Below are 23152 nucleotides of genomic sequence, written 5' to 3'. Positions count from 1 at the left end.
TGAGGGTCCAGCGGCCCCTTCATACTCTCCTTGCCTCGGAGTGCTGGTCATGGGTCCAGGATTCTGGTTCCGAGGTCGGGTCACTAGTCGGTCATACCGCAGGAACGCAATGTCTCCCCTCGCCCTGGCCTCCCTTAACATCGGCATCAACTCCCTTCTTCTCTTCCTCACAGACTCGGGGTAATCTTCGTTGATGTAAATATTAGTTCCCTTAAGCTTCTTTGCTTGCTGCAGAATGTTTGCCTTATCTTTCTCTTTCAACATTGACCATCACCACCCTCGGTCCACGATCAGAAAGTTTCCCGACTCTGTAAACCCGTTCCATCTCTATTTCTTGATGAATTTGCAGTTTGTCCTTTAAAATCTCCTTCACCTTACATTCCGCATCCGTCCAGCTTTCTCCAGCTGTCTCCTTGATTCCCTCGAAGATCAGGTTTTTTTTCTTGGACTGTGCTTCCAATTGCTCCATTTTATACGTTATAGTTATTAGACTCTCACAAGTTTTGTAGACGTCATGCCTTGTCTCTTTGGCTTGTATTTCCTGCTCCCCCATGGCTGCTTTAATCGCATCCACATCTCGTTGGGTAAACTGCAAACTCGTTTTTATCTCCTGTATTTCTTTGGTCATGTCGTCGGGTCTCTTGTTGTTTGTCTCCATAATTAGTTTCACAAAGCCTTGGAAGCTTTCTTGCTGTTGGCACATTAGTGCGGTGTACATCAGCTTCTGCTGATTCAACATCTCAGCTACTTGCGCCGCTGAAATATAATCCTCTTCCGCCTCAACATCCTCGTTCGCTTCTGGTTTATTAGCTCTTTTTCCTCTTGGAAGCATTTTAATAGTTGTAGAATTTGTTCAAAGACTTGAAAATGTAGAAGATGTGAAAAATCGTAGAACAGACAAGAGGAGCAGTAAAGTAAATTTAGATAAAGAAGTTATTAACTTGGATTTAAAAGCAACCACAAGTGGTAAAGTGTTCCACAGCTTGGGAGTGGTGACAGAAAAGGCCCAGTCCCCCCATCTTTTGTAATTAGTTCTTGGAACTTCCAGTAGGCCTTGATCAGCTGATCTAAGAGCTCTAGAACATGTATAAAAACTCGGGAGTTCAGTAAGATAAGGAGGTATGAGACCATGTAGTGTCTTGAAAACTAATAGCAAAAGGTCAAAATCAATCCTAAAATGTACAAGGAGCCAGTGGAGGCAATGCAAAATGGGTGCAATATGCTTGTGTTTTGGAGTACAAGTTAAAAGGCGACCAGCTGCATTCTGAACCAGTGGGAGTTGAAAAAGGAAGATAAGATTGACTAAGACCTACATACAGGGCATTGCAAAAGTCAGGCCCTGGAACTAATGAAGGCAGGGATAGCCATCTCCAGGTCACTCTGATTGAGAAAGGCTCTGACCTTAGCAAGCTGACGAAGCTGGTAGAAGCCAGCTTTAACCACCACACTGATCTGCTGACCCAGTTTCAACTCATTATCAAAGAGCACGCCTAAGTTCTTCACCATGGGTTTAACAGACTCAGAGAGAGCCCCAGAAACTAAACCCAAGACCCTGGACAAAGCAATGGATAGCTGCTGGGATTTAGCTCCAGCTCCTACAAGCATGCATCAAACAAGCAGGCATTAGTGTTGCCAAGCAGGCACTGAATAATATTTACCTGGCTATATAATTTATGAAAATAAACTATGATTATGAAATGATTGAACATGTTGTGGATGTCTCAAAAGGCTAAACTCAGTCATACAAATTAAATACACCTGGAAATACTGGCAGGTATATGCATTATGTGTGTGGACAAATAACTGTCCCAAGTGTTCATGTCTGAACACTTTGCTGCATTTTAAACAGGGATTCATAATAAATTTGTGATGATGTTTTCTCAGTGAGGAGGGATGTTTGCTTTTAGGTGTTCATTAACAAATTGCTTGATTGGAGTTATGCCCTGTTTCAAATCTGTTGCTGATCTGCTTTCAAAGAGCACCCAAATTATTTTAATCACCAGCTGGAGGTGAGCACATTGATTCATAATCATACCTAACAAACACCCATGAATGCATTATGAAGGCAAGCCTGTAAAAAACATGGATGCTCTCAGCAAAGCCCTCAGGAGACAGTTCTTTAAGGAGCTTAGCAACAGTCGTGCTTGTTAGTTGTATGGGAAACCAAAACAAAATCATTTGGTCCCCAAGTCTCTGAATATGTGCAAAGCTGTATGTTCATGCATGAAGACTGCAGTAAACTATACTTAGTGTTCTTACACACATACAACTCAGAGCCCATTTCCTCCTCATCAATCAGAGACACTTCCAGGAGTTGCAAGTTCTACTTTACCACACATAATCATAACTGCCTCAAAATAGCCATGTCTTTTCAACAAGAGCGACAGCTTGGGTGGGCTGTGGAACTCCTAGCATAACATCTCTGTATATCTATGCCACCATATGCACTGAGCACTCTCTTGAGCATGACACGCCCACACATATTATGCTCTGAGCTGCAGGGCGAAGCTTTGCCAGTGTTATTGTAAAGAGAAAAATAACAAACGAACTTTAAACCAAGGCAGCGAGTCCCTCCCATTTATCAGATTATATTGAGTAAAGCTATGCAGATTTTAAAGTGTTTTGAACGAGCTTCCATAAAACAGATGTCAATCTTATGTCTGATATGGGCCATTATCCTCAACAAACGCCTTTTACGACTCATTCCTAACACACCAAAGCGCTTTATGTTGGCGACTGATACCCCTTTGCATTGATTCATTCCTAAATACTTCCCAGACACCGACCTACTTAATAAGCATACAGCTAAAGGGTGATAGACGGTCGATCCTAGTGATCATCGTGACGGGTTCAAATGCTTCTCAGCTGTGATGACAGACCACAGATCTTACTTTAGTGCTCCTATAATGATGCCTGTTCCTTTGCACCATTAAGGAAACAAAAGCCTGTATGTCACCGTGTTGATATTTACAGTATGTGACGAAAGGAGAGAAAAGTGTCAGTCAGGAGCATTTGCTATTTGCATTTGTGTTTTTTTTTTTGTTGTTTTTTCTTTATGGCTTTTTTACAATACATGCTTGAATTAGAAATCAATCATTCAAAAGGGGCCTTTTACAAACACATATCTTGAGATTTTAGAGTATCTGAGAACTGTCAATAGTAAGCAGACAGCAGTGCAAGGAATAACCATTATTTTCACTGATTTGGGAGGGTAGAAATTCCCAAATGATATTAGCAATCCGATGCAGTAACGCTAAGATCTCGACTCAGTGGTCAAACCAAGTCCATATAAAGCTCAGTCCAGGAGCTTACAGATGGAATGACATATCACTCCTTTCATCTTAATTTTTGGGATAAGGAGTAGGGCTGTAATGCAAAGCTACTACCAGTCACTGTGTGTTTATGAATGTTTATCATTGATGGACAATGCAGCTCCAGATATTAGTTGGTACAGCATGTACGATATTTGCATTTAGATCTGACTGAGAAGAAGCCTTGTGATGTTTGTGTCACAGCCAGAATTCAGTTGCTGCCCGTATCTCTGCAAATTGGTATAATGGATTCCTACAAACCTCATTATACGCAGCCACAAAGAAACCAACATTTTCTTGTAAATAATGCGAGTTTAAAAAGTGTCATGGCGTAAGAATTTAACACATCGCATTACTCATAAGGAGCAGCCTGTGCACAGCATGTGTGTAAACTGGGAAGGTTTGCCAGGTAATACTTGTTAGAAAATCACAATTTATTGTGTTTAACTCTTCCCTGTTCCTGGGTAATAGTGTGTGTTAAGTGCCACACCTGTTCACTCATGCTGTTAATGCCATCAGGCCCCAGCAGGTTCACGGCTTGCTTGACCAGGTCTGTACGTCCACAGTTGAGCATCCTGAAGCCCAGGTCCTGCAGAAACTTGGCCTCTGTGGAGGCTGCATCCAGCTTTCTGGTGGCACAGAAACAATCCTCCGCTCTGCAGATGGAAACAGCAAATCTATTACTGTGATTAAGTGGGAGCTTATCTCTGAAATGGATTTTGAGATATATCTTCAGTATACACTGCAATAAATAGAAAATGACTATCTCTGCTTTTCACAGCTTCAGCTCTTGGTATTATAAAATTATCTGCAACTTTGTTAGTCTATTTAAAATATTGAGCTATTTGCACTCAAAATCAATTCACTAATGTTTGCATTTGTCAACATGGCTTTGCTTCTGGCTTTCTTCAAGTAGCTTTTCTACAGGTAAGGCTTTTGCTATGACTCATCATTAGTCGCTCATGTCTCCTGCAAAGTCTCTTAATCCACGCTGCAAGCAGCCGTCACAGCTCAAGTTTCCACAGGGTCACTTTCATGTCGCCTGTCCAGCGTAATGTGCCAATCACATACAGTATGTTAAGAGGTGTTAATTAGGAACCCACACCACTCAGTGTTTCATTTATTATTTCTCTGCAAGTATTTGAAATGTGATAACTCTTAATCCACTGACACCAACACAATATTGTGCATGACCATGTGACTGCTGTGTGTTTGTAAAAGAAAGAGGCAAGAGGGGGAAACAGAAGAGGACACAGATCCATAAAGAACAGTCCCACAGCCAGCGTACATTTTGTTTAGTAACTATCAAACATCACGAACAAACTTGTTAATTGTTAAACGTCACAATTTAGTTTAGCTTTTGGAGAGATTCCATTTTGACGTGTTAATACCATTAGATGAAAAGATAAGGGATCACCAACAACTGACCTATAATGCCATTTTTAAAATCTGCTTGTTGGGCTAAAACAAAACACAAAACTGACTAGCCTATTAGACACTCCACCATGTCTTTCTAATCTGAAAACCAGAGCAAGACTAAATGATAATATTACTGTACTGTATATGCATCTTCATTTCCTAAAACCTTAACTTATCATAGAACAAAAAGCAAAGGTGTAGCAAATAACCCTGATTAAGCTCCTGCACTAAAGTGTGACTAGTCGTTTGGCACATCAGAGTCTCTTTAATGAGTCAGACTTATTACAGTATGTCCTGCTATTATACTGAAATGACTGAACTCCCTCAGTGCCAGGAAGTTGCCTATTACTGATCAAAACACTATTTACAACATCTATAAAGTCTTGTTTGCTTTGTGTTTTGCTTCTTTTAACTCAGTCTGCTCTCTGATGACAGTTGACAGTGTGGATGTCTGGCTTATGTAACAGGCATATTACAACTAGTTCTGTTCAAGCAATAGGCTGGATACAAAGATGGATGAGGCATGGCCACTTCCTGCCATTATGCAAACATGTAGACAAAATATACAGTGGGTACGAAAAGTATTCAGACCCCCTTAAATTTTCCACTCTTTGTTATATTGCAGCCATATGCTAAAATCATTTAAGTTCATTTTTTTCCTCATTAATGTACACACAGCACCCCATATTGACAGCCTCCTGTCACAGACATAAGTATGGGAGCGAAGGTCAGACATCCTCCCATTTCTTCCTCCAGCACTTCATGAATGAAATCCCTCCCTGCTGAGCGGTGAGTCCCGGATATCGTTTAGATTAAGTCTGCAGTCCTCCATGTATTCTCACTTGTGTTTGTTTTATAATTGATTTATTCATCCACTTTTCTTTCAATAATAAACTATTTAATGTGCAATTCCTGTGAGTTCCTGTGATGAAAGATTCATACTGTCGATTTTTAGTTTTCACCTACACTTTAAAAGTCTTCATCTGAAAGCACTGGTTTGGTTGGCGCAGTAAAAACAACATTTTCCTGTCTGGTTTTCTAATATAAAATATGAAGAATATTTAATTTGACTGATGAGGGTCATTATTATAAAGATAGTGTTTTTGTTTGTTTGGTAAGTACATGTTAAGTACATCTTGTCAGTCAGAATGAAATATCCTGATGTAGAGTACTTTGAAAAGTGCACTCATATGTCATCATAAACCACATTATTATGATTTACCATTTAGATTCATTCTGAAGATGTTAGATATTACCAGGCATCTGAGGAAAAGTACAACCGGGTCATGTACAAACAAATGTTTTCTTTTTCACAGATTTGACACCACATAAAAAAGAAGACAGTTAAAAAAAGGGGAAGTGGCAAATTTACTGAATCTCAAAACTCAAAACTGCTTTGTGTGGTCACACAGCTTTCTCCTTCCCATTTTTATTCAACCACCAAACCTACAACTGCTTTTAAGAGAAGCACATTAAATCACATTTTTGACCATCTTTCCCACATTTTCACACCGACTCATCTATCTGGGTGAAACAGACCAAAATGCCACTGAAGCAAAATGACATGTTAAACATGACGACCAACGTTTACCATCCAACCTGACAGCACTGGAGAGGATCTGCAAGGAGGAATGGCAGAGGATCCCCAAATGCAGGTGTGAAAAACTTGTTGCATCATTCCCAAAAAGACTCATGGCTGTATTAGCTCAAAAGGGTGCTTCTACTAAATACTGAGCAAAGGGTCTGAATACTTATGACCATGTGATATTTCAGTTTTTCTTTTTTAATAAATCTGCAAAAATGTCAAACATTCTGTGTTTTTCTGTCAATATGGGGTGCTGTGTGTACATTAATGAGGAAAAAAATGAACTTAAATGATTTTAGCATATGGCTGCAATATAACAAAGAGTGGAAAATTTAAGGGGGTCTGAATACTTTTCGTACCCACTGTATATGGGGGCCCTTATCTTGCTTTTATGATGAATTTTGCAACCGGATTCTGTGCAGTAGAAACAGACATGGGACTGTGATATCTACCTAATACAAGAGAAATCACCTTTGGAAAAAATATGTTTTATTTGAATTTTTAGTCTGGCTCATGTCCCATCCACTAATATGGAGGGGGCGTGGTTTATGACCTATATTGCAATTAGCCTCCAAGGAGCAGTCGACTTGTGGTGGCTTCATGTGCTGGAGCTGTCACGTCATCTTTATATACCGTATATGGGGCTTATCTGGAGGCACACAATGTATTCTTCTGCATGAGAACCGATGCACTTACACTAATTAAATCTTTTTCATGGTCTCAGAGATTTCTGAGCTGAGATATTGGAATCAGGACCCACACCTGCTGCATTACAGGCGTCCTAAACAGGTGTAAACCAACATTACTTCACACAGTTAAAGGTGTAACTGAAGCAGTGCGGCTGCTCCTGCTCACAGAGCTGTTTGCTTGCAGTACATTTTGTTCCAAGTATCATGTTCTTACTTTATTTGTCGTGGTTCACAGTCCACTCCTGGGAGCAGCAGCCTGGCAGCCTGCCTCACATCATCGCTGTCCACAGAGAAGCTTCGTCGATGCTCAGTGTGTGCGACCGCTACCCGGATCCACTCCATCAGCGGAGGCAGTACCAGGAACGGCCTGTAGGGGACACCAGACGAAATTTAAAGGGTTTACACTGGTAAAATGAACAAATGAATGAAGAATGGAAGGATACAAGGGAAATATTAAACACAGCACAAATATGCTGTATCGGTAAAACATTTAAACATTTTAGAGCTGCGATGTTTGCGAAATTGAATGAGTCCATCAGAATAAAATTAATCAGCAACTGTTCTGATAAGTTAAATGCCAAACATTTGATGGTTCAAGAGATGGCTGCTTTGCTGATTCTTACATTATAATAAATTCTAGACTTTTGTTCACTCAAAAACAAAATCAAAAATAAGACATTTAATGAAGTCACTGTCTACTCAGATACTACATTTTTCACTTTTCGTTGTTTTATCAATCAAACATTTAATCAGACAGTGAAAGACAAATTACTGGTGGATTAATCAATATTGAAAACAACTGGTAGTTGCACCTTTAATACATATGTACAAAACTGTACATGAAAGAAGAAACAAAAGGATAACAACCTGCAATTTAACAGTAAATCATGCTAAAGTATGAGAAAATATAAATGTGCTAGCATAATAAAACACTGACAAGTGTCATATCGACACATGTAGCAGAAAAATTCAGCCACTTAATTATTTCCATTTACAAATGTAGACTGCACACACACACATAATGTTAGGGGCTATATCAATATACAATCAAATGATTAAAATGACCCTTGTGAGTCCAGGTTTATTATTCAAACTGATAATATTGGCATATCCTTTAAAACACATAGCTGGGTTTCATAATATAATCACCTAATAAAGACCCTGGTCCACCATGGATAGCCACAAACTTTCTAATTAGAGATGCCCTTACAGATAAATGAAAAAGCAGCTTCACCAAATCAGCCTTCATAATTTATAACTCAGATAGTCCAGAACATAATGAGATCCAGATACTGCACCCTCATGCTGTTAGTACCTTTTTAAAAATCAAAATCAGTAATGTTAATATTTCATATGTGTCATCGTTAATATTTTTATGGAGAATGAACCTGTGTCAACTCCTTCTGAAGAAGCACTGAGGGTTACAGTTTTATTGAATATCCCTAGTCTGTGCAAACTTAACCTGGAGCACCAGTCCCTGCTGCACACCTCCAGTAGGCAGCCAGGGGCTGCTCAGCATCTGCACTTGTTCAACCTGAACCACCCTGAAACTTTATTATGATTCGGTGCTTTAGTCCTGCTGTGCTGTGCCGTGCAGTGGCTTACTTGCTCCTCAGAGGACAGGATTACAACGCCTCACATCTCCCAGCAATCAGAACCACGCTCCACTGGGACACACTGACAGTTATAACTGCCAAAACCCTCTGGAAGATGTTAGTCAGGTATTTATGAGATGTGCTATTTTATCTTGGAATGTCGTTTCTGAGAAAGTTATGAAAGTGAAGAGCTCAGCAAGTTGTTGGTGCTCTCTGACTGTCCACACTTCACATGTGGACAGTCAGAAGAAAAAACAGGTAGAAATCTCAGACTGTTTCATCTGACTCACAAATTACAAATGACAGACTTCACTGTTTTCCTGAATGAGATAAAGTTAATAATAATAATTAAAAAAAAAGATTTTCATGAGTCCATCCGCTGACAGCGTGGCCTCAGTAAATCCAGCCCATTCATGCTAATTATTCCCTTAGACTCATCACAATGTTCTCTTCCTCTACTCTACATTAGTCAACTAATGGCAAACAGAACAACCCTGGGATATGGCTAATATGGGCAGGTCACTGGTAAAAAGGACACACTTAAAAATCCCCTTCACAAGGCTGTGAAGCTTGATTTGTTATTCCATTTGTGCGTAGCCATTGTGACTATACCCTTTGTATGAATGGAATGATTCAGGCTAATTTTAACAACAAATGTTGTTATTCTACAGGAAACATTACTTATGGTAGTTAGGGGAAATTCTGACTTGCCATATCCTGGTTTAGATGATAATAAAACAAACTAATTTCCTTAAAGGCTTTTAAAACCATAAAGTAGTCTCAGATGCACATTAGAAATCCTTAAGTTGTTTCATTAAATGGGCTAATTTCATGTTATAGTGAGTTAAATTATATTATGGCTCCATCAGTAAAGGCCCCTTTAGAGCTTTTCTCCCTCTTGACCCTCTGGCAACCACGATTTCACAAAAAATGAATTCAAACAGAAGCACATACCAAACTGAGAGAAACCTTCTGGGACTGTGATGTTTGTTGAGTAAGCAGCTGTGTGGTGTTTCTGTAAATTTGCTGTAAGCATATATTTAATCACGACAGAAGCTTTTAGATATTGACATACGTTTTACTAGGCTACTCTTTATGTGCATCAGTTTCTCATCTTGTTTTTACACCTAGTCTTGAAAGAGCTTTTTTAAGGGAAGGCCTTCAATGCCATTTAGCCTTTTCTCAAAGCTTATGCTCTAACTCATGCCTGGTCCCTGAAAGACATATTTACTGTTCTGAGTTTGAAAAGAGGGAGGCCGAGTCTGGAATGAAAACACAACATCCATCGATACAGATGTGCAGGCCTGCGGCGATAACCAACACCCAGAGCTGCCAGTGTAACAGTTCCTCCTTTGGAATAAATGTCTGTGCGAAGATCCTGAATATGTCATAACATATTATCTACTGCACCTCTGCTTCTATTTGAACTTCCCCCAGAGTCTTTGTCTTTCTTCAGAAACTGATGTGGTTAACCAGACTGATTTAACATCAGGTTGATATTTAAAGCTCAGGTGCAATTTACTTCCCTTCAGTAACTTTTCACCTCACAGAGACCTAACTGAAACTTCATTAAACAACCCCAAAACATTATTTTATTTCATTTAAACTCTGTCTCTATCTCACCCCACTGAGTTATTCAGGCCCTTTCTACTTGTCTTCAACCTTTCAGCAGAATGCTAAATAGAGAATGTTTTCCTGGGAGATGGAAGAGTCTGCTGGCATGTCACTCAGCCTGACATTCCTTTGGCTCCCCTGGGTCATCGAGATGGAGTTTTATCTCTTTAGACTGGAGTAATAGTATCTATCCATCTATACATCCATCCAAGTGAAGTCTCCTCAGCTCCCATCAGTCCCCGGGGTCAATGCCAGGGTCAGCACTGACCAGATTGAATCTGTGGTTACCTATTGAAACTTTGTGCAAAGGAGCCAAGTGCCATGTTCTACTGGATTTTTAATACGGAAGGATGCTGTGGCTGTTCCAGTTCTTAAAGTCAGCTGTCCAAAGGTTTTAAATGATTTTAGGCCAGTAGCTCAGACCTCAGTTGTACTGAAGATATTTGAAAAACCCAGTGAGGTCAGAAACTATGCACCTACATGATCCCATGCAATTGCTTATAGACCTCAGAAGAGTAGAAGATGCTACTCTTACTTAGCTTATTTTGCTTTTTAAACATTTGGATGGAGGTGGGACTCATGCAAAGCTTTTATTTGCTTGTTCTCTTCTACTTTTAACACTATCTATCCTCACATCTTGATTAAAAGACTTAGAACAGTTTGATTCAGGCAACAATTTGGCAGGCTGGTTTTTGGATTTCTTAATAAATATGACACAGAGAGTGAGGGTGGATGACACCCTTGCAGATAAAATATGTTCTACAGGCTCACCACAAGGGTGTGCGTTGTCACTCTTCTTGCTATTTATACTTTGCACAAACATGTGTCAGAGCAGACACGACAACAGAACCTTTATTAAATATGCAGATGACATCAGTCTTTAGTCTGCTTGAAGAGGATGAGACCAGTCAAGGCCGAATTACTGAAGAATTTGTTCAGTGATGTGAGGAATCCTACCTCTTATTGTATATAACTAAAACTAAAGACATGATTATTGAGTTTAGGAGGAAGCCCCACACTAGTAATGCTACTTGGATCAGTGGGCAGACTGTGAAATATTACAAATACCTTGGCACGATTATTGATGCAAAACTGAGTGTTGAGGCCAACTGTGAGGCTGTGTGTAGGAATTTATCCCTAGAAATTATCTTATTTTGTACTATAATGAATATGAAAACTGGGGAAATACATACATAAGCTCACTTCAACCATTGTATATATTACAAAAAAGAGCGATAAGAATTGTGCATAAGATGGGGTATAGGGATCACACCATTGGAGCAAACCCCAATGTTGGTCGCAATGGATTTTGTTGTGCCACCTGAAGAATAAGTTCATGTACTCATCACTCTCACTATTCCTCAGTATTATGAGATGATATGTAGTAAAATCGTAATTTAAATGCACTTTGTTGCTGACAGAGAAGTATCACTGTAAGATCTAGAGAAATCTAAGGAATTTAGGTTTTAAAAATGTGGAGTTCAGGAGGAATTGTGTGGTCTGTGCTTTATGATATTAACATTAAACATGATGATATGTTTTTAAAAATAGCAACTGTTTTTCAGAAATAATTCTGGACTCTGTCTTACAGGAGAAGAATTGCAGAGAAGGGCTCATCACCTGAACCTGACCAGAGATCAGTAAGTACCATTAGATCCTTCTTGTCTGCTGTATTCATGGGGTAGGACTGGATAAGTCTGACTTCTTCCTACTCCATTCAAGCATGTACTAGGTATAAGCAAATTGATATTGGATTAGCATTTGTTGGATATGTGTAAAATTATGTGTGTTGATATATCAACTGTCTTTACATGCTTGAAAGAATAAATCAAATCAAATCAAATCAAATCAAATAATAACTGTGTTTTATCAGGCCTTTGTTGAATCTATCTTGTCCGTTTCCTTGGTAGTATGGTTTAGTCACGCGACCTTAAGGGCCAGGAATTCACTGAAGAAAACTGTAAAATGGTCAAGTCAACCGACGGGAGGTGCAGGTTTGCCCAGTTGTACAACTGTATACGAAACAGTTACAGAGGATGACTTTTCCCACTCTAAAAGATGACATGCATCCCTTGTTTCAGGAGTTCTGTCCTCTCCCGTCCTGATGGAGGTTCCCAGTGCCAAGATGCAGAACGAAACGGTATAAAAATAGTTTTGGTCCTGCTGCCATTTCTGGGTTTAATAAGCTGTAGTACTCTTCTCAAGTCTGATGTTTTATGGTTTCTCATGTCTTTTTAATATGTTTTTATGGTTAAAATATGTTGTGCGTTATTTTATTTGTCTGTTGAGAATTGTCACTCCGCTGCAAACAAATCTATCTTCGGGTGTTAATAAAGTGACCTGAACCTGAATCTGACCAGCTCACACAGCATCTTATGCTTGCAGGGGAAATAAAAAGTGAGTGCAAAGAAGTAGAAATGTCTGTACTAACCTTCAGCTACTACCCTTATGTATCAAGAAGGACAGCATTTGGAAGTTGTCCCCACTAAATGTAAAGCTTTTACAGTGTGAATAGAGTGCCAGAAGAAAGGGTGATAGACATTCTGGGAGATTGAGTTTTATCTTACACAAATATTTTAGAATAGATAGAAATCATCTTACTGCTTGGTCTTAAGTTTGATGAGTGGATGAAAAGATCCACACATTATAGATAGAGAAGCTAACTGGCAACATTGATTGTTGAAAAAGGATTTGTTGTCAGAATGGCTCTTTGTCGGCCCTCTGCAAGACTAAATTCAATATCAGCGCTGTCTGAATTTCCAGAGCTGATATGTCATAAGTGCCTGCTGCAGGCTTTTAAAAGGATTCTCCAAATGCAGACAAAAATGTTGCTTTGTGTTGGCTACACTGATCCCGTACAACTATGGTGTACCCAGGTCAGGGGATCTTTGACTGCTCAGAGTCAGGAAATGTCACCAACTGGTGTCATATTCACCAGGTACAGTACAGTATACAGTAAATTTGGTAAATCACTTGAATTAGGCTAATACAAAAGCCACTGCAGCATCAATAATGACAACTATACATACTGTAAATGCCACTTTGTTGTTGCTAGTAACCTGGATACATTAATCACCAAATCTATTACCCAAAAAATGTTACACAGGGTTATTCAAAAAGAATGAACCGAATTCATTACGCAATATTTTATTAAGGAAAAGTAATACAAAACTCCAGCCAAGTCACAAGTATTCTACTCACAATCAACTTTTATTTCCTGTCCTACAAGTGTTCAATGTGGCCACAACAACAGCGATCAACTCAATGGATCGTGATATGCTAATACGCGCCTGGGAGGAACTCTCTTATCGCATTGATGTTGCCCGTGCTGCAGGTGTGTGAATGGGTGGCAGAAACTGTAAGGCACTTTGTCTGGTAAGGTAGAAAAGTGCTATTTAGAAGGTAACTTCTGATAAACTTGGGCGTTATTGACTTGACTTTGTGTTAACATAAAGCCCCTGAATGCATGTGTACTTTTGGCCTCTTCAAGGCCAGACCATCTCGCTCCAGAAGCACACCCTCCATTCCTATGTCACATCCTGCTTTTGCCTCCATCTACTAAGGGTGAAATTAAATATCAAGATTATTTTTGCAGAGCTCTGTGAGAACATCTGCAAGAAACTAGTTAAAATTTGATCCAGTTTTCACACTTGGTTTGTGGGTTTGCAGAAAAAATGTACTAAGCCAAAATGCTTCCTCTCTGTCTGCTCCTACTGCAGAGATGTCATGCCCATTTTTACATGCAGAGGGAAACTAGAGACATATGGGTGGGAGGTGACAACAAAATAATCCACAGGTGCCACAGAGACATAAAAACAAGTGCGGTGTGATTTTCTTATCTACTAGGACAAACTCTATAGTGTATTATCTCTCCTATTTTCTTAATAACAATTTAAAAGCAGTAATTGAAAAGATTTTATCAAGACAGTTATAATAGTTTGACTCAGCAACAGTCACATAGTCCTGAAAGAGCTCATAGTGCCAACTCTTCTTAGATTCAGACTAAGCTTCTTGTATGAAAGCAGCATCAATTCCAGGGTCACTGCTGGACTCACCTCTCAGTTTGTAAGGTGACTTTGGAGGGCTCGACGTTGGGGTTCTCCCATTCCATCTGGGGGCAGTGCATAAAGTAACACAGGGTATAGAGCGCCTCAGGCTCCCAGTGCACCGTGGTGTTGGTCTTCTGGTGGACCGGAGTCCCGTTGCTGGGGTTCTTGATGTGCAGTGGCTGCAGGTGGTGCATGGCCCGGGAGACCAAGTCACCTGGAAGATATTTTGACACACGAGAACAGCAGATGGATTTTGTTAAAGATACTTGGTGACACAAAGAGAAATTCATTACAGATGAAATTACAATGTGTTGTACAAAATCCTACGCATTTCTCTCACAGCACAAATGCATTTCCTACACCACTCCTTTGACACAGGAGTACTCCTAGCACTTCTGTGATGAGGCAGAGATGCACTCCCTCATTCACACACCCTGTGATTCACTGTACATTTAGTCATACACATTAGCCCACACAATCCTTGCTGGGTAGAAAATTGCCTGGAAATGAAACCTTACGACATCGTGCCTCTCTCAGTAAATCACTTAAGAGTGGGAGTTCTTATTCTATTCTTGTTTTATCTCTAGCTCTTTTTTTGTCTCTCTTTTCTCCCTGTTTTCTGCTGTGACCACTGAGAGAGGCATGGAGAGGCTACAGTATCTGTGTCACTGAGCATGTGTGTGTGCTAAATGTCAAATGAATATGGAAAGCTTTGTTAAGCCTTGAGAACTCCTTACTAGTAGAAAAGTGGTTGTAGGCTGACATCTGCTACAGATATGCCTTAATTATGCAGTTCTATCAAGAAGCAATTCTCTTTAAAAAAAAAATCATTGCTTTTACCACTGTTTCTATCATAAGTGACTGTAGTTCAAATGGAAATCAGAGTAGTTGAGTATTTGTAGCTTTATGCTGGTGTTTGACAATGCAGACTGTGAGAAGTTGTGCATTGTTTGCCAGTAAATCAGTACATAACCACCTTTACTGGAAGTGAGCACAGTATAAATGTCATGAGTGATCGTGACACTGTGGAAAACCAGATCCAGCACCTGGACAATCAACACACTTGCCCTCCCCCTGGGATGTGGGCTCTTCCCACTGCAGTTTTCCCTCTACTCAAACAACCCGTGTTAAACTCTGAAAGTTTGCAGACAGCACAACAGTCATTGGTCTCATCTGAGACTGTGACGAGTCAGCCTACAGACGGGAGGTTGAACCGCTGGCCCTTTGGTGTGGTCACCACACCCCGGACACAATCTGTTTGAACTCTTCCCCTTTGGATGGCGCTACAGGTCAATGAACATCAAAACAACCAGGCACAAGGACAGTTTCTTCCCCTGGGCCATTGCTCTGATGAACACTGAACTCATGACTGCATAACAGAACGACAACAGTGCAATACCTGTAAATATAATTTTGCATATATTTATCTGAAAAACTACATCTAAACAGTGTGGATATTATATTTCTATGGTTATAAGTTCTTTATTTTTATTTTCCTAATGCACATCTATTTTTCTAATTTGCACATTCTTTTCTTTTCTTGTTCTCTCAGTCTTATCTTGTCCACTTGTTGCCTTATGGAAGAGCATTGTACATTGAGAGCTGCTGTACCAGAGTCAAATTCCTTGTGCCAATAAAGCTGATTCTGAATAATTACACATTAGGCCGAAAAACTATGTACACACATACGAATATGCAAAGTTCAGTGAATCAAGCTGAACAACAAAGTCAGTCTGTAAACTGATTGATACTAACTTAACCAAATTTGTCTACAGTTTGTAGTTGTCTGGTAAAACGTTATTCATGACAAAGAAGATCACTTTTTGTTTTCACAAGATGACACACACACACAATACCCCTCATTCTGTAACTGGACAGATTTCACAAGCAGACTCTCTTTCTGGGCAACATATTGTACATGACAAATGTGGTCTATTGTTTTTAGCATATTTCATGTTTTGTCTGTGCACAGAAGGAAAAAGGAACAAATGCAAGTCACAGAGAAGTCACAGAGAATTTTACAGTTACAGTAGTCTTGAACACCAGAGGAGGTACATTTCAAAGTCTGAAATTCAATTCTTACTTCTGTAATAGAAAGGCAGAAAAAATTCTCAGATTTAGGATTATGGCAACTTCATGGCACTTTACAGATGAGGTCATTAGTGATGCATTCAAGAATAATGATGCTTCTCAGAGAGAGAAAATACTGCAGCGGGATTTCTCAGAAAGATTACTACTCCTTTGGATTTAATGATTTACTAAAATACTACACAGCTTCAGGCTTGCAGGAGAACATGGAGACACTTGGAAAGCAGACTGCGCCACTGTCTGAATTCTCTTACCCATAGTGAATTCATTAGTTATATGTGAAGAAAACAGTGTCAAAGTCTGAAGCACTGAGCTGCAGTGCAACAGTAAACACAACACATACACACATTTCTGATCTTGTTTGTTTCTTCCAAATATACCCAGTCTGAGGAAAGTTGGCTGTCTTGAAACCTCCTTCCACAAACGCACAGATGACACGGTGAGTCTAACCCTGAGGTTCTCCATCTGTTAGACTAAAGGGCCCTGACAAAGTTCACAGAGCTGACATGTAAACAGAGCACGCTGCTCACAGACAATTATCTAACGAATTGGCATCAATAAATAACTGAAAACAAGACAAATCATGTCCTGTTTCCATGACTGTGGTGAACTGGTTGAAGATGTGTGCTGAGATATGGCATGTTAGATATCAACACTCAGGACACGTCACATACCTCTTCTTAAATATATCAAACAGTTATTACCAAATGATTTTGGGAAGCAGGCCTTCATCAGGGTGGAGTCCCGAGGCTGGTTTTGGTTTCTTTATATACAGACATGTTATCAGTCTTAGATACATCTGGATCTTTTTTTTTTTTTTTTGAGAAACATGTTATTCATGCTACTCATTGCAAAATGTATAAAGAAATATTCTGTGGTGTAGGAAGTACTCAGATATATACCACAGTGTAAAAATACTCAGTTACAAGTAAAAGGTCCTACATTCAAAATCATATTATTGGATTATGTTTGCTGACATATTATTGTGTACATCACATTAAATATTGAAGTTGGTAAAAGTCGAGCTAATGTTAACTACCTCATATTTGTACAGTTTGAAACACTTCACATACTGATGGGTCACTTGTAAATTTAACCCACCATAGATCAACAAAGTCTTATAATTATACTGGGTTTTGCTTTATAGACCTGTCTCTGAAAACTTACTAGTAACTAAAGTTATCAAAAAACATCGTAGCAAATAAAAGGTACCATACTGTTCTCTAAAATGTAGTGAAGTTGAAGTATGAAGCAGCAGAAAATGAAAATACTCAAGTAAAGACACCTCAACATTGTACTCAAGTACAGTACCTGAGTAAAAGTTTTTAGCTACTTTGCAAATCAATTATCATAAGTCTACAACATATACTGTATATCCAGAGTATATTTATGAAACGTTACAATATATATTTTACATATATTCTTTTATAACTTCTATTCCATGTCAGTTTAATTTATTTTATTGTGTTGGTCTCAACCATCTCCTTTTATCGTGTGAAGAACTGACTGTGGCTTTGAAAGCGCTATACAAATAAACTGATAAACCCATAGATTGACTGACATTACCATTTACATTTCACACTGTTCTCCAACATTCCAACTCATTAGTGGGAGCAAAAACATTAATTAATCAATGTCATGTATCCTTCCAACAACCATTTAATCATCCAAACAACTCATTTTAATACATCAAAGAGGACCATATGCACATCTCATTAATTTCACATAGTCCATTAAAAGCCTTGATGAAAAATAAATACACTCCAACAGACTCTACAGGAATGGTTTCAAATCAGATTTAACCCTCTTGGACCTAAAATGCCTCGTTTAAAAATCCAAAATGTCTCTCTCCTCATCCTCTCTGTCTGCCCCTCTCTGACAAACAAACCTTCTCCATTCCCACATATTGTAGTGAAGGCAATGGATAATTCATTTCCAGGAAATGTGCTGCAAAAAGACAGATGTTCTGCTATTCTTTGTTTTAATTTCCTACATATCATTTTTCTACACATACTTCTCCACAAGGACACATTAACAAATAAATGACACCCGTTGTGTTGCATAAAATGACTCCCCTGATTTGTATTTTCATACCCGTATGTGGATGACTGAAACGGGTTTGTCTAGTTTTATTGTTGCATTGTGCACAATTCCCACATTTTAATTTCCACCAGGGACTGGTGTAATAGGAGTTTGCAAAAGTCCTTGTTTTGTTCTGATGGCATATATATTCAGAGTGTATTAGTTTATCTTTTCTCAGTTTATAATGTTTTCTCCTTCGAATATTACTCCTGGTTTCTTTGTGTAAAGATGTTTCAGAGGTTCATGTTTCTGTGCCAGTTTTAAAGGAATCTTTTTCACTTGGCTTCCTCAATATATTATCTGTATATTGAGGCCTGCACTGATCTGAACTTCACTCAGTGTGTAAGAAAAAAAAAAACATGAAAAATTACTACTAAACTCGTTTGTGCTGTTCTGATGATTTTTAAATGATTTTTACAGTGTGTTACTTTACCCAGTAAACCAGTTAAAATGTTAATAAGAGATAAATAAAAATGCCAAACATTCTCTTATTGCAACTACTCAAATGGGAGAATTTATTGGTTTTGTAACTTGAACCTCCTGGGTTTGGATTGCTCATCAGACAAAACAAACAAATGAAGACAGCTCCAAGAACAGCTCCTCACTCTCTTCTAGCTCCTGGTGTAAATGTGATATGGGACCTGGATTCCTGAGTGCACTACACTCTGCAGCTTGCAGACTCTGCTTGGTATGCATGTTTTGTGCTTAGGAGCATTTAGCTTGAAACCTCAAGCAGGCGTAATAAACTGAGCACAAAAAACCTTTCTACCCCGGGTACTCAGGAAGCCCCCACGATACTCACTGTGTGTTTGTGCAGGACGCTGTCTGCCAGAATATTAAGAGAAGTGAGACATTAATAAAGATTAAGTAGATAAAACAAGGAGGACCGAAATATGCATTTGCATTACGAAACAACCTGCTTAGTGGGAAACAGAACGAGCAACCCACAAAACAGACAACAGAGAACCATTAAGTCCAAGATAAGAAAACACTCCCCGTGGGTTTTGATGAGCAAAAACAGAACTCTGTAACCTCACCACGTCCAAAGATAATGGAGCACATCTAGTTTTTCACCACAAAAAAAAAAAAAAAAAAAAACATTAGAGACAGCCACCACGCAAACAGCTGGACCACCACTGTCCCTCTGAGCTAGAGCCAGCACCAGGGCCCACAATCAAGCTTTGCCTTCATTAATTGTTCTTTGACTTTGGTTTTGTCAGCAGGACAACATTTTCTCCCATCTTGTTTGCTGTAATTATCTGAGCAACACTCTTATGGGGTTCATGCTTCATCTCATTTGAATTATTCACTGGGGACAGCTTAGTGTCTCCCTCTCTGCCAGTCAAGGCCTTCCCACATGGAAGGACTCATTATCGAGCAAAACTTTATTTCGTATTCCAGAGGGTAAAAGGTGTAACAACACAGAGCAAAAGCGCACACATAGAACGAAATGTCAACACCTAAAACTGTTATACAGCTGCTACAAAACCTGTAATTCCCTTTTCTTGGTCTGCTTGTGATTGTTTGTCTACATGTCAGCCTTGTGATAGGCTGGCGACCTGTCCAGGGTGGACCCTGCCCAGTGCTAGCTGAGATTGCCCGCCCCCTATTCAGGAATAAGCGGTATAGATAAATGATGGATGTTTTACTGGTATATTACAGCCAATGTAAGTTATGGGGTGAATATTTTCATGTAACTAATAAGTAAATGGTTATTACAATAAATCATCACATCTGATGCCAATCCAACTAATAACTGTCAAGATATTTACCTCAACTACAAACGTCTACCTCACTGTCACACAGGTGAAGTCAGGCTACATGCTGAAGTGACCAAAATGCAAATATTTCCCCTACCAGTGACTCTGATCTGATATTTTCATGGATGTGTGAACAAGCCAAATCTGATTTTTTCACATCAGATCTGGTCTCCCAGAGCCGATTCTTATCTGATCTCTGACCATGTTAGCATGCGGTTGATGCCAAATCTGATTTTTTCACATCAGATCTTATCTCCCAGAGCTGATTCTTATCTGATCTCTGACCGTGTTAGCATGCGGTTGTTATAACGTCTGCCTCCTCTACACATATTGTTTGTCATCTCCATTCAGTGCCAGCTCTTCACAGACTGGTAAAAATAAACACAGAAGAGCAACAGCAGTGATGGAGGTCAGTGGGGAAACCGTTGTTTAACATTTATGGAGAAGCTTCTGACCAAGCCAGACTGACAGGAATTTGACTGTCACACTAATGATGCTGTTAATGTTGTGACTCACTTTTCAGTTAAATCTGCACATTTGTGGCAATTTAGGAGCGCAGCGGTGTTCACACTGGAGCCTGATACATGTCACTCACACATGAATGTGAACCAACAACACAAATTGAGCATCAAGGCCTGCAATGTGAACACAGTGTAGGATTTATGCTCGGAGCACCATGCATATCCATGCTAAAAATTAGGCCAATTTATCCTATAGATTTGAGGATATTTCACAAGGTAAGTGAGAGGTCTGACCTGTTAGTGTTGCCAGATGAAAAGTCTGGGGACCACCACAGTCAAAAGGGTCCATCCTCTGTGGAACATGAATGTCTGTACAAAGTTGCATGGCAATCCTCCAGTAGCTGATATGTTTTAGTCTGGGCCAAAGTGGTGGACCAAACAGGAGACGGGCATTATTATAATCACGTCACCACTTTAATTTCAGTCATACAACAGCTACAAAACCTATACTTACCTTGTTTTCATCTTTATAATCAGTCCATAGGAACTAATGCAAGTTTAGGGTTGAATGCTTTAACATTACTAACAGGTCATTCCAGATGAAATCTTTTCACCTGGCTCCACAACAACATATATCAGACACTTAACAATTCTTCTTCATTAAAAACTAAAGTCGACCTCCTGGCAGTGAAGGACTTACAAAGTAGAGCTGTTTGACCTGGCTGAACCTATTTGCTGCCAACTCTTAAGGTTGTTGTGGATTCTTAATGTCAGTATAAGGGCCAAATTAAGGCTGCTCTCTTTAACTTGAGACTGCTCTTATAAAATACTTCAACTTACACTATGACCTCTCTTCAGCAGGTACAATTAAGCACAGTGTAATTATGTTCCCAAAACAGGAAGACACGGGGGATGTGGTTTGTGTTAATGTACTTGGAGCAGTATGTTTCCCCTGATGGAGAATAATTTAACTGGGGTGGGTTCTTTGTGCAAAGCAGTATAAAAGTTTAGACCCCAAACTATTCATGAGTCCAGTACAGTGTTTTGTAAAGTAATGAAATATGAGATTATATTTTGATTACTGGAGACACACAGTAATGCTAATGACCAACTTTTAGAGAATACATTTCCATTTTTCTGTGATAAGAGATTTCATTTTCCTCTCATATTTTAAGTGGAGTTATAATGACTATTGTCTTTTTGAGTGAGGTTTAGTTGGTCTGACTGGTGTTTTTTAATAAGTGTGTTGGCATACATCAGCAGAATATGTTGTTTAATGGATGCTGCATTGCTGGATGGGGAAGATTATGCATATTTGTATTACAAAGTTTGAATTCTTTCAGCACCTAAAAGTCATGTGCAGTGTATTAGTAAATTATGCACTCCTTCAGTATCCAGTGGCCATTTTCTTGCTACTGTATGTTTGGGGTGGAGGTGGTTTAAAGATTCCGTTAATAAGTCTAGACTTTCCATACTTGCACAGAATTTGTCGATTCTGTGAAAATGCGCCAATGTCTATTATCTGTTCATTTCACACATCAAATATTTCTTCATTAGGTATTAACATCTCATTACCATGTTCATTCTTTGTGGTTTGCATTTTTGCAAAGATATGCCGGTTTTCCTTTTCCACTTGGTGCACAATTAGGGAAAAAGTTGTGGGGATTATTAATGGGAGTTCTGAACATTTCAGGGTGCAAATTCAGGAGAATCATCTCCTGCAGCTACTGAGCATGGAGCCTCGTCTGGGAAGGAGCAAGCCCAAATCCATCAAAAGAGCAACATTTTTAATGAAAATGAGATGGATGAGAAGCACGGACACATTTGGCATCATTTTATCTTTCAACGGGCTCGATGCAAACTGCTTGGGAAATCTTTTATCAGGACATATGCTAAACCCTTGAATGTGGAGGTTCCAAATTCGAAAGAAACAGTTTTCACCCCATCCACGTTGTAGTTCTAACAAAATATTCTTTTTTGATTGAGTAGTAGTTATAGGCAGTGACAAGTAATTTGTGCACCTGCAATGACTGAGATTTTTGCCCACTTACTATCGGGGCAGCAGCAACAAGGTGCAAATACAAACCTGATATATTATCACCTTTTTAGTTGATAGCAGACACTTTCTTATTTACACACCTCACAGATATGGAGCAATTTTAGCTCCACTGCATTTAACAGTTAGACGTGGACCTTTCTGTATGCTGTTTGGCGCTGAGCAGTGGTGTTTAGAGCTGTTTCACTGAAGGCTGCTGTGGCTGAAATAAACACTGTGTAGTGAGAGTGAAACTGCCAAAATGCTGTAAATGTAAAGTTGAATGTAACTACAGACCCAGGTGATAATTCTCTGTTGGTTTATCACCTTTCAGATTATAACTAATTATTCAATCCATTGTCATCATAAAAGTACTAAGAGGGATATAAAGCATCTACATTTTGAGCCTGGAATGTTTCTTCATTGTATAAGAAAGAAAAAACTATACATTTCTAATTAAACAT

The 23152-nt window shown here is 39.2% G+C and overlaps 1 protein-coding gene across 4 annotated transcripts in view; it reads right to left on the bottom strand.

Annotated features, from left to right (window-relative positions):
- Positions 1-23152, bottom strand: part of LOC109967819 (ankyrin repeat and BTB/POZ domain-containing protein BTBD11-A) — a 158927-nt gene that overhangs the window by 24363 nt on the left and 111412 nt on the right. For all 4 annotated transcript variants that reach the window (XM_020613655.1, XM_020613653.1, XM_020613654.1 and 1 more), the window contains exons 3-5: positions 14269-14476; positions 7219-7371; positions 3802-3967 (exon numbers count right to left, since the gene is read on the bottom strand). In XM_020613655.1, the coding sequence (XP_020469311.1) occupies positions 3802-3967; positions 7219-7371; positions 14269-14476 (527 nt within the window). The remainder of the gene's footprint in view (positions 1-3801; positions 3968-7218; positions 7372-14268; positions 14477-23152) is intronic.

The sequence above is a fragment of the Monopterus albus genome, unplaced genomic scaffold (genome assembly GCF_001952655.1).
Source record: "Monopterus albus unplaced genomic scaffold, M_albus_1.0 scaffold136.1, whole genome shotgun sequence".
Classification (NCBI taxonomy): Eukaryota; Metazoa; Chordata; class Actinopteri; order Synbranchiformes; family Synbranchidae; genus Monopterus; species Monopterus albus.
Note: the sequence above shows the minus strand (reverse complement) of the source record. Positions and strands in the feature narration are given on the sequence as shown.